The sequence below is a fragment of the Taudactylus pleione genome, unplaced genomic scaffold, assembly GCF_031769625.1.
Source record: "Taudactylus pleione unplaced genomic scaffold, aTauple2 ptg000017l, whole genome shotgun sequence".
Lineage (NCBI taxonomy): Eukaryota > Metazoa > Chordata > Amphibia > Anura > Myobatrachidae > Taudactylus > Taudactylus pleione.
Window position 1 is genome coordinate 9,088,512 of NW_028284419.1, and position 12,927 is coordinate 9,101,438.

At 43.6% G+C, this 12,927-nt stretch overlaps 1 protein-coding gene across 1 annotated transcript in view; it reads left to right on the top strand.

Moving 5' to 3' along the window:
- The first annotated feature begins 357 nt into the window (after positions 1-357).
- Positions 358-12,927, top strand: part of METTL13 (methyltransferase 13, eEF1A N-terminus and K55) — a 33,005-nt gene continuing 20,435 nt past the window's right edge. Inside the window, exons 1-5 of the mRNA XM_088482179.1 lie at positions 358-601; positions 2,108-2,861; positions 5,582-5,781; positions 6,648-6,843; positions 11,387-11,551. Of these exons, the coding sequence (XP_088338305.1) occupies positions 446-601; positions 2,108-2,861; positions 5,582-5,781; positions 6,648-6,843; positions 11,387-11,551 (1,471 nt within the window). The 5' untranslated portion in view covers positions 358-445. The remainder of the gene's footprint in view (positions 602-2,107; positions 2,862-5,581; positions 5,782-6,647; positions 6,844-11,386; positions 11,552-12,927) is intronic.

Consider the following 12,927-nt stretch of genomic DNA (forward strand, 5'->3'; position numbering starts at 1 on the left):
AGATTTGCTCTGGATTGCGGATTACAATGTGCAGCGAGGAAACATTTACCCATTTACACATTTCAATATGAGTTATTTTTTTTGTTTGATTAAGTGATGTTGCTGTTTCCATAAGTTACAATATCCGTTTTAATAGAAGGTGTAATATTTATGGGGAAGACGAGTGGGAATGGCAGAGTAATGAGCAACATAACTTCTCCCTGACCCAAGTACCTTATTCCTCAGCTTCACTGTATCTGTCTCTCACCCATAAGCAGCATAGGGCCACCCACAGGTACTGCATGCCTCTATTACCAGCTCCCTCACCAATGAGAAGCGTCGCTGGGAAACCTTGGACCAATCAGAATGAGATCTGCGGATCACGCCTTCAGTTCCCCCCGGAAGTGCCTGAGCTGGGCCCCACGTGTTGTTGTGACAGGGACAGGGACAGGGTGGCTGCCGGGTGATGATGAGTCTGTTGCCCAGGAGCAGTAAGGAGTTCTCCTCCAGCGAGTACTGGGAGCAGTTCTTCCGGCGCCGGGGCGAGCAGGCCTTTGAGTGGTATGGAGGCTACCTGGAGCTGTGCGCAGTGCTGCATAAATATATTAAGCCGAAAGACAAGGTGAGTAGTGTGACATGCAGAACCCCTGCTCTGCCTGCGACCTCTTTCTCTTTGCTCCCTGGCTGGGATCTCTCTCTCTCTGCTTCCTGACTGGGATCTCTCTTTATGCTCCCTGACTGGGATCTCTCTCTCTGCTCCCTGACTGGGATCTCTCTCTCTGCTCCCTGACTGGGATCTCTCTCTCTGCTCCCTGACTGGGATCTCTCTTTATGCTCCCTGACTGGGATCTCTCTCTCTGCTCCCTGACTGGGATCTCTCTTTATGCTCCCTGACTGGGATCTCTCTTTATGCTCCCTGACTGGGATCTCTCTCTCTGCTCCCTGACTGGGATCTCTCTTTATGCTCCCTGACTGGGATCTCTCTTTATGCTCCCTGACTGGGATCTCTCTTTATGCTCCCTGACTGGGATCTCTCTTTATGCTCCCTGACTGGGATCTCTCTTTATGCTCCCTGACTGGGATCTCTCTCTCTGCTCCCTGACTGGGATCTCTCTTCTATGCTCCCTGAAAGGGATGTATCTTCCTGCTCCATGACTGGGATCTCTCTCTCTCTCCACTGGGATCTCTCTCTCCACTGGGATCTCTCTCTCTCCACTGGGATCTCTCTCTCTCCACTGGGATCTCTCTCTCTCCACTGGGATCTCTCTCTCTCCACTGGGATCTCTCTCTCTCTGTCTCCACTGGGATCTCTCTCTCTCTCTCCACTGGGATCTCTCTCTCTCTCCACTGGGATCTCTCTCTCTCTCCACTGGGATCTCTCTCTCTCCACTGGGATCTCTCTCTCTCTCTCCACTGGGATATCTCTCTCTCTCCACTGGGATATCTCTCTCTCTCCACTGGGATATCTCTCTCTCTCCACTGGGATATCTCTCTCTCTCCACTGGGATCTCGATCTCTCTCCACTGGGATCTCTATCTCTATCTCTCTTGACTGGGATCTCTCTCTCCTAGGTGCAGGGAATATGTGGTACTCCGTGCATTGTAGCATGTAGTCTAATCCTTTTCTTTCTTTAGAGAGTCGTGAGAACAGAGGTGATCCACTTTATCGCCTGTTTACCTTTTACTTCTTTCTACAATAATGCTTTGCACTGGAGTCCTCCCTCCCTTTTATTCGTAAGCTGCAGTCTTTTACACTCCCCTCCACCCTCCCCTTCTCTGATTCTCAACCAGTTTTGTGAGGACCTGACAAATGGCTCTTAGGAAATTGTTCCCTAGGTGGAATTGTGTTTTTAAGGAACTACTAGACTCCAAAATTGAAAATTTCCTTTATGGAACATGGAGAGGTGAAATATTGTTAGTTATCTTAATCTATTTCAGCACCACAGAAAGCTAATTCTACCAAAATGGTCATTTCACTAAAGCGGTCACTTGGATGCAACCTGTCCTTCCTAACAAGAAGTATGGGCGATAGAATGATGTTGTTTTTTTTTTTTTAAATGAATGTCTTTAGCTCAGTAATAACTATTGATATAATATTAATGCCAATAGTTATCTTTATTTTTTTACAGGTACTAGTGGTGGGCTGTGGTAACTCCGAACTGAGTGAACGTCTTTATGATGCTGGATGCCAAAACATAACAAATATTGATGTGAGTGAGGTGGTAATTCGTCAGATGAATGAGCGTAATCTCAATCAACGGTCCAATATGACATACCAACTGATGGATGCTACACAGACTACTTTCCCCGATTCTCACTTTCAGGCGGTGCTAGATAAGGGAACATTGGATGCAATACTAACTGATACCGATGAAGGCACTGTGGAAACCGCTAGAAAACTGTTGGTTGAAATCGGTCGTGTCCTGCAGGTTGGTGGACGCTATGTTTGTGTCTCCCTGGCCCAAGCTCATGTGTTGGAGAAGCTGGTCACACAATTTTCGCAAGGTGGGTGGATGATGCGGATTCACCAGGTCTCAGAAGGCAGCAGTAAGGAGTCTGGCAGCCAGTTTCCTCTGCCAGTGTTTGTGTTTGTGATGACCAAAGTCCGAGAGATGCCAGGTTTCCCCCAGGTCTTAGAAATTATGCCAGATGAGGAGGGTGTAAAGACTGTACGCTGCGGAAGTCCTAGTGAACTAATGGAATCTGTTAAGGAACGTCAGCGTTATGCTTTAATGCGAAACCGCCTAAACCAGAACCAAACTTCTCAGGAGGTGTCACTGGACTTGTGCGAAGGAGACACGGGGAAAACCCGTTACACATTTCACGTGGTGGACTGTCCAACAATCCGACTTTCTCACTCCAATCACTTTGCTATATTCATCAGTGAGTATCTTTTGTCCTGCTCTAGAATTTCTGTCTGTTTATGGCAGGGCCCCTTTGCTAGATGCAGTATTAATAAACTCTCTCCTTTTCAAGTTTGGTGGTCAGATGGAGGTGTTTGCCAACTGCAGAAAGCTTTATATATGGACTTGACACTTAGGGGTAAATTTACTAAAGTGAGAGGTTTTAGAAGAGATGTTGCCTATAGCAACCACTCAGATTCTAGCTATTATCTTCTAGAAGGTAGTTAAATGTTCAGTATAATCTGATTGGTTGCTATGGGTAACATCTCTTCTGAAACTCTCTTCTAGAAACTCTCACTTAAGTAAATTTACCCCCTACTTTCTTGCAACTTTTACTTTAGTACGTTCCTTTTCAGATTTGTCTCATAAGACAGATGTATTTTCCAGAGCCTTAGAATATGACACCACACTGTTCTCTTGATATGAGTGTAATAAATAGTCAGTGACTGTGTTATATACTAGGGGATGGTAAATAGACAATATGCCAGTAGATAACTTTACAATGCCAGTATGCCATCATATAATTTTTTTTTGTCTCCTGTATATGATGGCATACTGGCACTGTAAAGTTATGGAAAAAACATATGTACAGTCAGGTCCATAAATATTGGGACATTGACAGAATTTTCATATTTTGGCCACTATTCACCACCACAATGGCTTTGAAATGAAACAAACAAGATGTGCTTTAACTGCAGACTTTCAGATTTAATTTGAGGGTAATTACATCCAAATCAGGTGAACGGTGTAGGAATTACAACAGTTTCTATATGTGCCTCCCACTTTTTAAGGGGCCAAAAGTAATGGGACAAACTAAACAAACTAAATCTAACTTTCACTTTTTAATACTTTGTTGCAAATCCTTTGCAGGCAATTACAGCCTGAAGTCTGGAACGCATAGACATCACCAGATGCTGGGTTTCATCCCTGGTGATGCTCTGCCAGGCCTCTACTGCAAATGTCTTCAGTTCCTGCTTGTTCTTGGGGCATTTTCCCTTCAGTTTTGTCTTCATCAAGTGAAATGCATGCTCAATCGCATTCAGGTCAGGGGGTTGACTTGGCCATTGCGTAACATTCCACTTTTTAGCCTTAAAAAACTCTTTGGTTGCTTTTGCAGTATGCTTTGTCCATCTGCACTGTGAAGCGCCGTCCAATGAGTTCTGAAGCATTTGACTGAATATTAGCATATAATATTGCCTGAAACACTTCAGAATTCATTCTGCTGCTTTTGTCAGCAGTCACATCATCAATAAATACAAGGGAACCAGTTCCATTGGCAGCCATACATGCCCACGCCATGACACTACCACCACCATGCTTCACTGATGAGGTGGTATGTTTTGGATCATGAGCAGTTCCTTTCCTTCTCTTCTCTTCCCATCACTCTGGTACAAGTTGATCTTTGTCTCCTCTGTCCATAGGATGTTGTTCCAGAACTGTAATGGCTTTTTTAGATGTTGTTTGGCAAACTCTAATCTGGTCTTCCTGTTTTTGTGGCTCACCAATGGTTTACATCTTGTGGGGTGAACCCTCTATATTCACTCTTGTGAAGTCTTCTCTTGATTGTTGACTTTGACACATATACATCTACCTCCTGGAGAGTGTTCTTGATTTGGCCAACTGTTGTGAAGTGGTTTTTCTTCACAAAGGGAAATAATTATTTTGTCATCTACCACAGTTGTTTTCCGTGGTCTTCCGGGTCTTTTGGTGTTGCTGAGCTCTCCGTTGCGTTCTTTCTTTTTAAGAATGTTCCAAACAGTAGATTTGGCCACACCTAATGTTTTTGCTATCTCTCTGATGGGTTTGTTTTGATTTTTCAGCCTAATGATTGCTTGCTTCACTGATAGTGACAGCTCTTTGGATCTCATATTGAGAGTCGACAGCATCTGATTCAAAATGCAAATGTCACACCTAGAATCAACTCCAGACCTTTTACCTGCTTAATTGATAATGAAATAACGAGGGAATAGCCCACACCTGTCCATGAAATAGCTTTTGAGTTGATAGTCCCATTACTTTTGGCCCCTTAAAAAGTGGGAGGCACATATTGAAACTGTTGTAATTCCTACACCGTTCACCCGATTTTGATGTAATTACCCTCAAATTAAATCTGAAAGTCTGCAGTTAAAGCACATCTTGTTTGTTTCATTTCAAAACCATTGTGGTGGTGAATAGATGCCAAAATCTGAAAATTCTGTAAATGTCCCAATATTTATGGACCTGACTGTACATACATAGTCAGATGCCCAATTATCTCAACAAACAGATTATCCTAATTAGCCTAGCTCCCAATTTCTTTTAAAGATTGGTGTTCTACTGTGTATATATTAGATATAAATATACTGTAAATATTAGATATAAATATAAAGCCATTCTACTGTGTATATTTTAGATATAAATATATTTAGTAAAAGCTACAAAAGGTAATATGCATGTTAAAAATTTAAAGTCATACGGAGGTGGAAAACAGATTTGATTCCTGGTTTTAATCTTGTACAATGCAGTGAAAGCTAGTAGTCAGCTGTTTTGCTTATAACACATGATAGGATATTCTCATTCATCATAAGGGAAAGCATTTAGCAATAAACAATTGCAGTGAGTTACATGACCAAATTTTTAAAATCCCTTTTTTTTGCCAGAATAACCTGTTGTCATTAGTTCTCTTCATTTCCTATTTCACATTTTAATTCTATTTTTCAGTCCCTCAAGGTAGAGAAACAGAATGGCTTTTTGGGTTTGAGCCGGGACGGAGGCAGTTGGCAGGAAGTGTTGGATTCCGTCGTCTAATAATTGTGGCCTTGCATAGAGACCAACAGTATGAAAGTATGGAGACTATTCAATCAGAGTTGTCTGCCAAAGTTTTAGAACTAGCACCCCCGGGGTTACCAGATAACAAGCAGGTAAGAGTGAAATCCAATACTATTCTTGGTTTGGACTAGACATTATAGAGAATCCCACATTGGACCTTTACAGTATACTCAACATGTTCTCCAAATAAATACCCCAAACTGTCTATAGTGTGTAGTATTATGTATGTAAACAATGTGATCTGAACGGAGATGGATAGCAATCTGTTAGGCTGAACCTGAAGAGCTGTACGTCCAATTTTTGGATGTCCTCTTCAGCACTGTGTACCCTGCTGCTGACGCACCACCTGGGTGATTGTAATGAATATTGAGATTTGGCAGGGAGTAAATGCTGATGTTCATTCATGATGTCGACGTGGTCAGAATGTCAACAGCAGATTTTGGGTTAGGGTTAGTTAGGTGTATGGTAACCCGCATTGTCAATATGCTGACTGTCGAAATTCATAATGTCGACATTATGTCAGTGTTGATGTCGTGAATGTCAACATTTGATATTTCGACATTCTCAATGTCCACTTTATGTAGCACAACCATAATTTCCTACTCCCCCTCCCAAACAAAAAGTTTTGTGTTTTACCTTGAATGTGTTTCCAAGAGCCACTGGTAGCTGAAGCCAGACAGCCCAATCACAGACCAGTCTGATGAAATCTGTTTCAGTAACTAATATTAGCACATCAGAATGTGACATCAGGGGAGGTTTAGGGATCTCGACAGTATTAGCACAAGTTGCCAGATCTGGGTAAGGCTGAGGGAAAAGACTTCCGGTTTTTTGATGCCTACTCAGTATTACCTCTTGCAGGTCCATGCTATAGTAAAGCTCTAGCATTCTTTCTTTGAAAGGTAAAATTAGTTTTTTTGTGTTATTTAGCGTATTAAGATGGATAATTGTCTTTCCACAGATTCCATTTTTATCAGCCGGTGGAGACATTGGGACTCGGACAATCCAGAATCGTGGCAGGAGTGAACTGAGTGGGGAATATGTAGTGGAGGATGTACGTGGAGATGGGACCAGCTACTTCAGGCGTCTAATATTCCTCAGTAACCAAAATGTAGTACAGTCTGAGGCCAGGCTACTGCCGAGTACCACACACAGTGGTAAGAGCTGAGAGACGGGACATGAGTGTCTGGATCCTGGAGACATTATAGGGTAGGGTTGCTGAGTCCGCACTGATAACAGACAGGTGAAGAACAATTCTGTAGTTGAATACAATTGGCTTAGAAGTAATCTGAATAAGCAGAAATCTGTTACTATGAAACGAATAGGTGATAAAATTATATTTGGAGAAGGACAGCTAAAATATATATTTTGTTACGTTAAGTAAAGAGGAAATTGTACTGTCCAAACCTTATACAGTACGGCTCTATATACCCTTTCCATAGAGTGCCCATCTGCAGTATTTATTACATATTTTGTACATGTAACCTGTCTATATGCAACTTTGCTTCAAAATAAATTGGTTAGCGGGGGCAAATTATTGTGACCAGCATATATTAGATCAAATCTATCCATCACTTTGGGTCTTTCCATGGCTGCTTATAGTCAAAGTGTAAATTCCCATCAGTGGCAGCTGCTCCTTGTCCAAGTCCTCACCAGCCAGAGGTTTAAATTAAACATTATCCTTAAAACAAAGACAGGTGGGTGCTCATAGTGCACCACGGGCCTGATTCATCACGGATAGCAACAGCGTACACAGATCGGCTGATCAGCAGATGTGTACTGCTCATGCGTATGCACCGCAGTGCGCCTGCGTGAGTTGGCATTGCGATCGCCTACATAGATAGAAAGCCGTCGCAGAGTGATGGGGGTGGTGACGGGGGAGTGGTTGGAGAAACGCAGACGTGCCTGTCCGTTTGAACGCTGTTTTCTGGGCGTGCATAAATTAGCCAGACCTGTTGTATTTGTGAGTGAGGGGCAGATTTTACTCGATGGTACCGATGTGTACGCAGGTCTGAGAGGCCTTACGAATGTGCAAAAGCGGTATTGGGTGTCTCTGTGCTGGCTTTGCGATTGCAAACAGCATATTTTCACAGCAGGTCTGCGTGCGTAATCGTAGCTGGGATCGCAATAGTGTTCCATAGTGAATCAGGCCCCACATTAATATGGTTCTTAGAATACTTTAAAAAAACAGCCAAATGCGCACTTAACTTTTATAAATCGGTTATCTGAACTCTCCGGGTTTGTGTATCTTGTTGCTCTCTCACATGAGCAGTCAACCAAATCCCTGGTGTCCGCTTAGTTAATAATAACGAAGAAAGAAATGCTCCACTAGTGCAATACATTTTTAAAAATGTTTAAATTTTATTACATATCTAATAATCTGCTCACCATAGACAAGCAGTTGATGAGCTTATCAAACAATGCCAAATCAGCAAAACCTCTCTAGGATTGGCCTCCAGCAAACGCTGTCCCAGGTGCAAATCGCCATGATAAGCCTTATTACATTCACCAACCAATGACAGGTGGCGCATGGGAGGCCACCCGATGCGTTTCATTTTAGCGGTTTCATCAGCGCTTTCATTCTTTATAAAAGTGTTCATTTGTCTGTTTTTTTATAGTATGCTGAGTACCGTATTAATATGGTGCTCTACAAGCGCCCACCTGCCATATATCCATATATTTTCTTTTATACATATGGTTAATGTTAGGGCACCTCTTTATTGTTATCATCGTTTATTTATATTGCGCCACAAGTGTTCTGCAGCGCCTTACAAAGTACATAAACAAAAAAGTGACTTACAGTACAATAGAATACAGGACAAGGACATGTATAATATACATTGCTACATTGGTGACCATAACACCCAAATAAGCAACAGAGCATAAGCAACCAAGTGTTAGGTGCCCTAGTGGGGAGTAAGAAGTAGATGAAAATAAAGTAAGGAGAAGCACAAGAGGGTAGAGGGCCCTGCCCGCAAGAGTTTACATTCTAAAGGGGAGGAGCAGACAAACAGGTTTGACAGATGGGGTAGACAGGGAGGAAGGAGCATGTAGCAGCAAGTTAGGATGAGAACTGGAAGGCTTTGATGAAGTAGTGGGTCTTCAGAGTCCGTTTGAAGGATTATAGAGAGGTGGAGAGTCTGATGGGGAGTTCCAAAGGTGGGGAGCAACACGGGCAAAATCTTGGAGGTGGAAGGAAGTAATCAGTTGGCATGAGAGGGGGTGTGCATTGTTGAATGAAGAGGGTGGACAGGAGAGTGAAGTGAGATGTGGTCAGAGACGTAAATGGGAGAGGAATGGGTGAGGGCTTTGCAAGCGAGTGTGATAACCTTGAATTGTGTTCTGAAGGGGAAGGTGAGCCAGTGGAGGGATTGTAGGAGAGGGGAGGCAGATGTAGAGCATTTGGAGAGAAAGATGAGTCGAGCAGCAGCATTGAGGACAGACTGGAGAGGAGAGAGATGGGAGTTGGGGAGGCCAGATAGGAGGAGGTTACAGTAGTCCAATCTGGAGATGACCAGTGAGTGTATTAGGGTCTTAGTAGCATCCTGGGTGAGAAAGGGGTCTGATCCTGGAAATATTTTTGAGATGGAAATGACAGGACTGAGAGGCTCTGGATATGTGGTTTGAAGGAGAGGATGGAGTCCAGGATAACGCCAAGACAGTGCACTTTGGAGCTAGAGGAGATAGTTGTGCCATCAATTGATAAAGAAATAGTGGGAAGGGAGGTTATGTGGGAGAGTGGGAAGATGATCAGCTCAGTCTTAAACATATTAAGTTTAAGAAATCGCTGGGACATCCAGGAAGAGATAGCAGAGAGACAGTTGGAGATACGAGTGAGGAGAGAGGGGAAGAAGTCAGGGGAGGAAAGGTAGATCTGAGTATCATCAGCATAGAGATGATAATGGAGGTCAAAAGAGGTGATGAGTTCACCTAGAGAGGATGTATAGAGGGAGAATAGGAGTGGTCCAAAAACAGAACCTTGTGGAACACATACTGTAAGAGGATGTGGTGGGGAAGAGGAGTCATGAGAGGAGATAGAGAAGGATCGGTCAGAGAAGGCAGGAGGACAGCCAGGAGAGGGCAGTGTCACGTAGACCAAGGGAGTGAAGGATTTGCAGCAGGAGAGGGCGGTCCACGGTTTCGAAAGCAGCAGAGAGGTTAAGGAGCAGAGAATAGTAGTGGCACTTGGAATTGACAGCAAGGAGGTTGTTGCTGACTTTCATGAGGGCAGTTTCAGTGGAGTGGAGAGAACGTAGGCCAGACTGAAAAGGGTGAAGGAGGGAGTGGGAGGAAAGAAAGGTGGCAAGGCGGTTGTAAACAATATGCTCAAGAAGTTTGGAGGCAAAAGGGAGGAGAGAGATGGGTCTGTAGTTGGCGAGAGTGTTAGGATCAAGGGTAGGTTTTTTAAGAATGGGGGAGACAAGGGCATGTTTAAATGCAGAAGGGACAGTGCCAGATGAGAGGGAGAGATTGTGGAGGTGGGCAAGATGGGAACAGGCACTAGGAGAGAGGTAGCGGAGGAGACCTGAAGGGATAGGGTCAAGGGGGGAGGACCAGATGAGGGCCATTACTTCCTCTCCATATACAGAGGAGATAAAGGTCCTGTCTATTAAAAACTATGGTGGTTAGCATTGTAAAGTGAAGTAACAAATAATTTAAATATAGAAATTAGTGCACAATGAACAGCAAATACTGGGTGTAAGCAAATAGAAGGAAGCTGTAAAAGATTAAATACCTTACCTGGAACGTCACCCATGGGGCTTTAGTAGAGGTGACTGCTTTGTTTTCCCATAATGTTCTGTACTGTCATCATATACGACACTGACACTTTCAGAAAGCTAGTAAGGGGAGCTCGATATGCAGTCGTTGTCAACAGTCAAAAGGTCGACAATATAATGTTGACTGCCGTAATGTCAACATGGTTGAAATGTTACCACAGTCAAAATGTTGACAATAGAAATTTTAGGGTTAAGCTGAAATTGGGTGGCGACACTATGTACCTGACTACATTATGGCATCTATATAATGAATGTGGACATTATGGCGTCTGTATTATGAATGTGGGCATTATGGCATCTATATAATGAATGTGGACATTATGGTGTCTATAATATGAATGTGGACATTATGGCATCTGTATTATGAATGTGGACATTATGGTGTCTGTACTGTGAATGTGGACATTATGGTGTCTGTACTATGAATGTCGACATTATGGCGCCTGTATTATGAATGTGGACATTATGGTGTCTATAATATGAATGTGGACATTATGGCACCTGTATTATGAATGTGGACATTATGGTGTCTATAATATGAATGTGGACATTATGGCGCCTGTATTAATGTGGACATTATGGTGTCTATAATATGATTGTGGACATTATGGTGTCTGTAATATGAATGTGGACATTATGGTGTCTATAATATAAATGTGGACAAAACATAAGGAACCTGGGGAGCTGAAATTCCAGTGAGGGTGGGGAATCAGATGTAGAACTAATATGAGACGGTCTTTGTTGACAATTTCTCTCTCTGTAAAAAAAAGTAATTTATGCATTTTTAACACCGTTTATGCAGAATCTGTACATGCCCTAGTTGTGTACTGTGTGGCTTGGCAAGGCATGGGGAATATACACAGCTTTTACAATTGTACACCCTTATGGACACTTTTTAAGTTACAGTTTTCTTTTATATTAGGACAGAAAAAGAAGAAAAAAGACCGGAAGAGACAGCAGGAAAAGTCGGATGGCAGAGTGGAGCCTCCAAGCACACATGTGATTGACAAGAGCTACTTGTGCTGTGAACATCATAAAGTAATGATTTCAGGACTAGCGCTACTTCACCAACCAGGAGTACTCCCAGGTAGTACGTTCACATTTCTTAGCACAAGTACCCTATGGTAAAACCAAGTGGCCTGAAATTAGTGATGTTTGTGTTAATTATGAGAAGACTGTCCTACATTGCAATTATGTGTAGGTGAAAATAAAGCTGTTTTCAGGGTTCCCTCCTGCTACCTATTTAAACTCTGCTGCAGTTGGCTATGAGCTAGGTTTATGTCAGGCATGCACCTGGGTAACATTACACCCAACCTGTCAAAAACACAAGAAAATTTTTTGTTAACATTTGTTTTGGTAGCGAAAAACGAATTCGCTATTCGGTTTGATTGCAACAAAAATAGCAACCTCTATAGCAGTGGTTCCCAAACTCAGACCTCAAGGCAGCCTTACAGTCCAGGTATTCGGGATATCTATGCTTGAGCACAGGTGGCTTAATTAGTACCTCATTCACTTTGATTTAACCAACTGTGTTCAAGCATGGATATCCTTAAAACCTGGACGGTTGGGGTGCCTTGAGGACCAAGTTTGGTAACCACTGCTCTATATTGTTCCTTCACTTGGATGAATGAAAGTTTGTAAATATGCACGCAAAATCCTCCGATTACATGCGTGATCAGTGACAAAAGCACCTATTGGCCTCAGCGCTGAATTCTAGGTAGCCAATCAGGTATCTAATGTGAGTGACATTCATCATCAGCATGGATTTGCATTAGCCCCCATGCAAGTGATAAGGCTACTGATGGGAATATATTTGTTTCTATGCTGGTTCTGGGCCTGATTCAGACCCGGTCGCAAGCGCTGAGCGCTTGCAGTAGGGTCGATGGTGGCCCAGAGCGCATGCGCGATACCCAAATAGCGACGGGCAATCCGTCGCTCCGGGTCTCGTACAAAAGGGGGCGTGCTGTCGATGTTGAGTGACAGCACGCCCCCTTTGGTGGGCGGGCCGGGGGAGTGACTGCCCAAACGGAGGTGTTACCATGTGAACGCCTCCGTTTGGGGGCGGCCCCACTGACATCACAAGTGATGTCAGTGGGAGAGATTTCGGTTCTGTTAGAGCCGAAATCTCTCTGGGGCTTGCGGCACCGAGACCCTACCACAAGGGTCTCGTCGCAAGCCCGATGGTCGGGATGGTCTTGACCATCGCGATTATCTTCCTGGCCGCTCGCTATAGCTGTGGGTGGTCACCCACAGCTATGCGAGCGGCCAGGAGGCCGTTCTAAAAAAAAAATAGCCCGGTCCTGATTCAGAGCGAGCGCTCTGTCAGAGCGTCCGGCTCTGAATCAGGGCCTCTGCCTCTATCAGCATGCCTGCATTACTGTGTACAATGTACTGCATCTGCATTTGCATGTCCTCCTCTTCAAGCGCAACTACCAAATCTGAATACAAACATAGGCATACAGC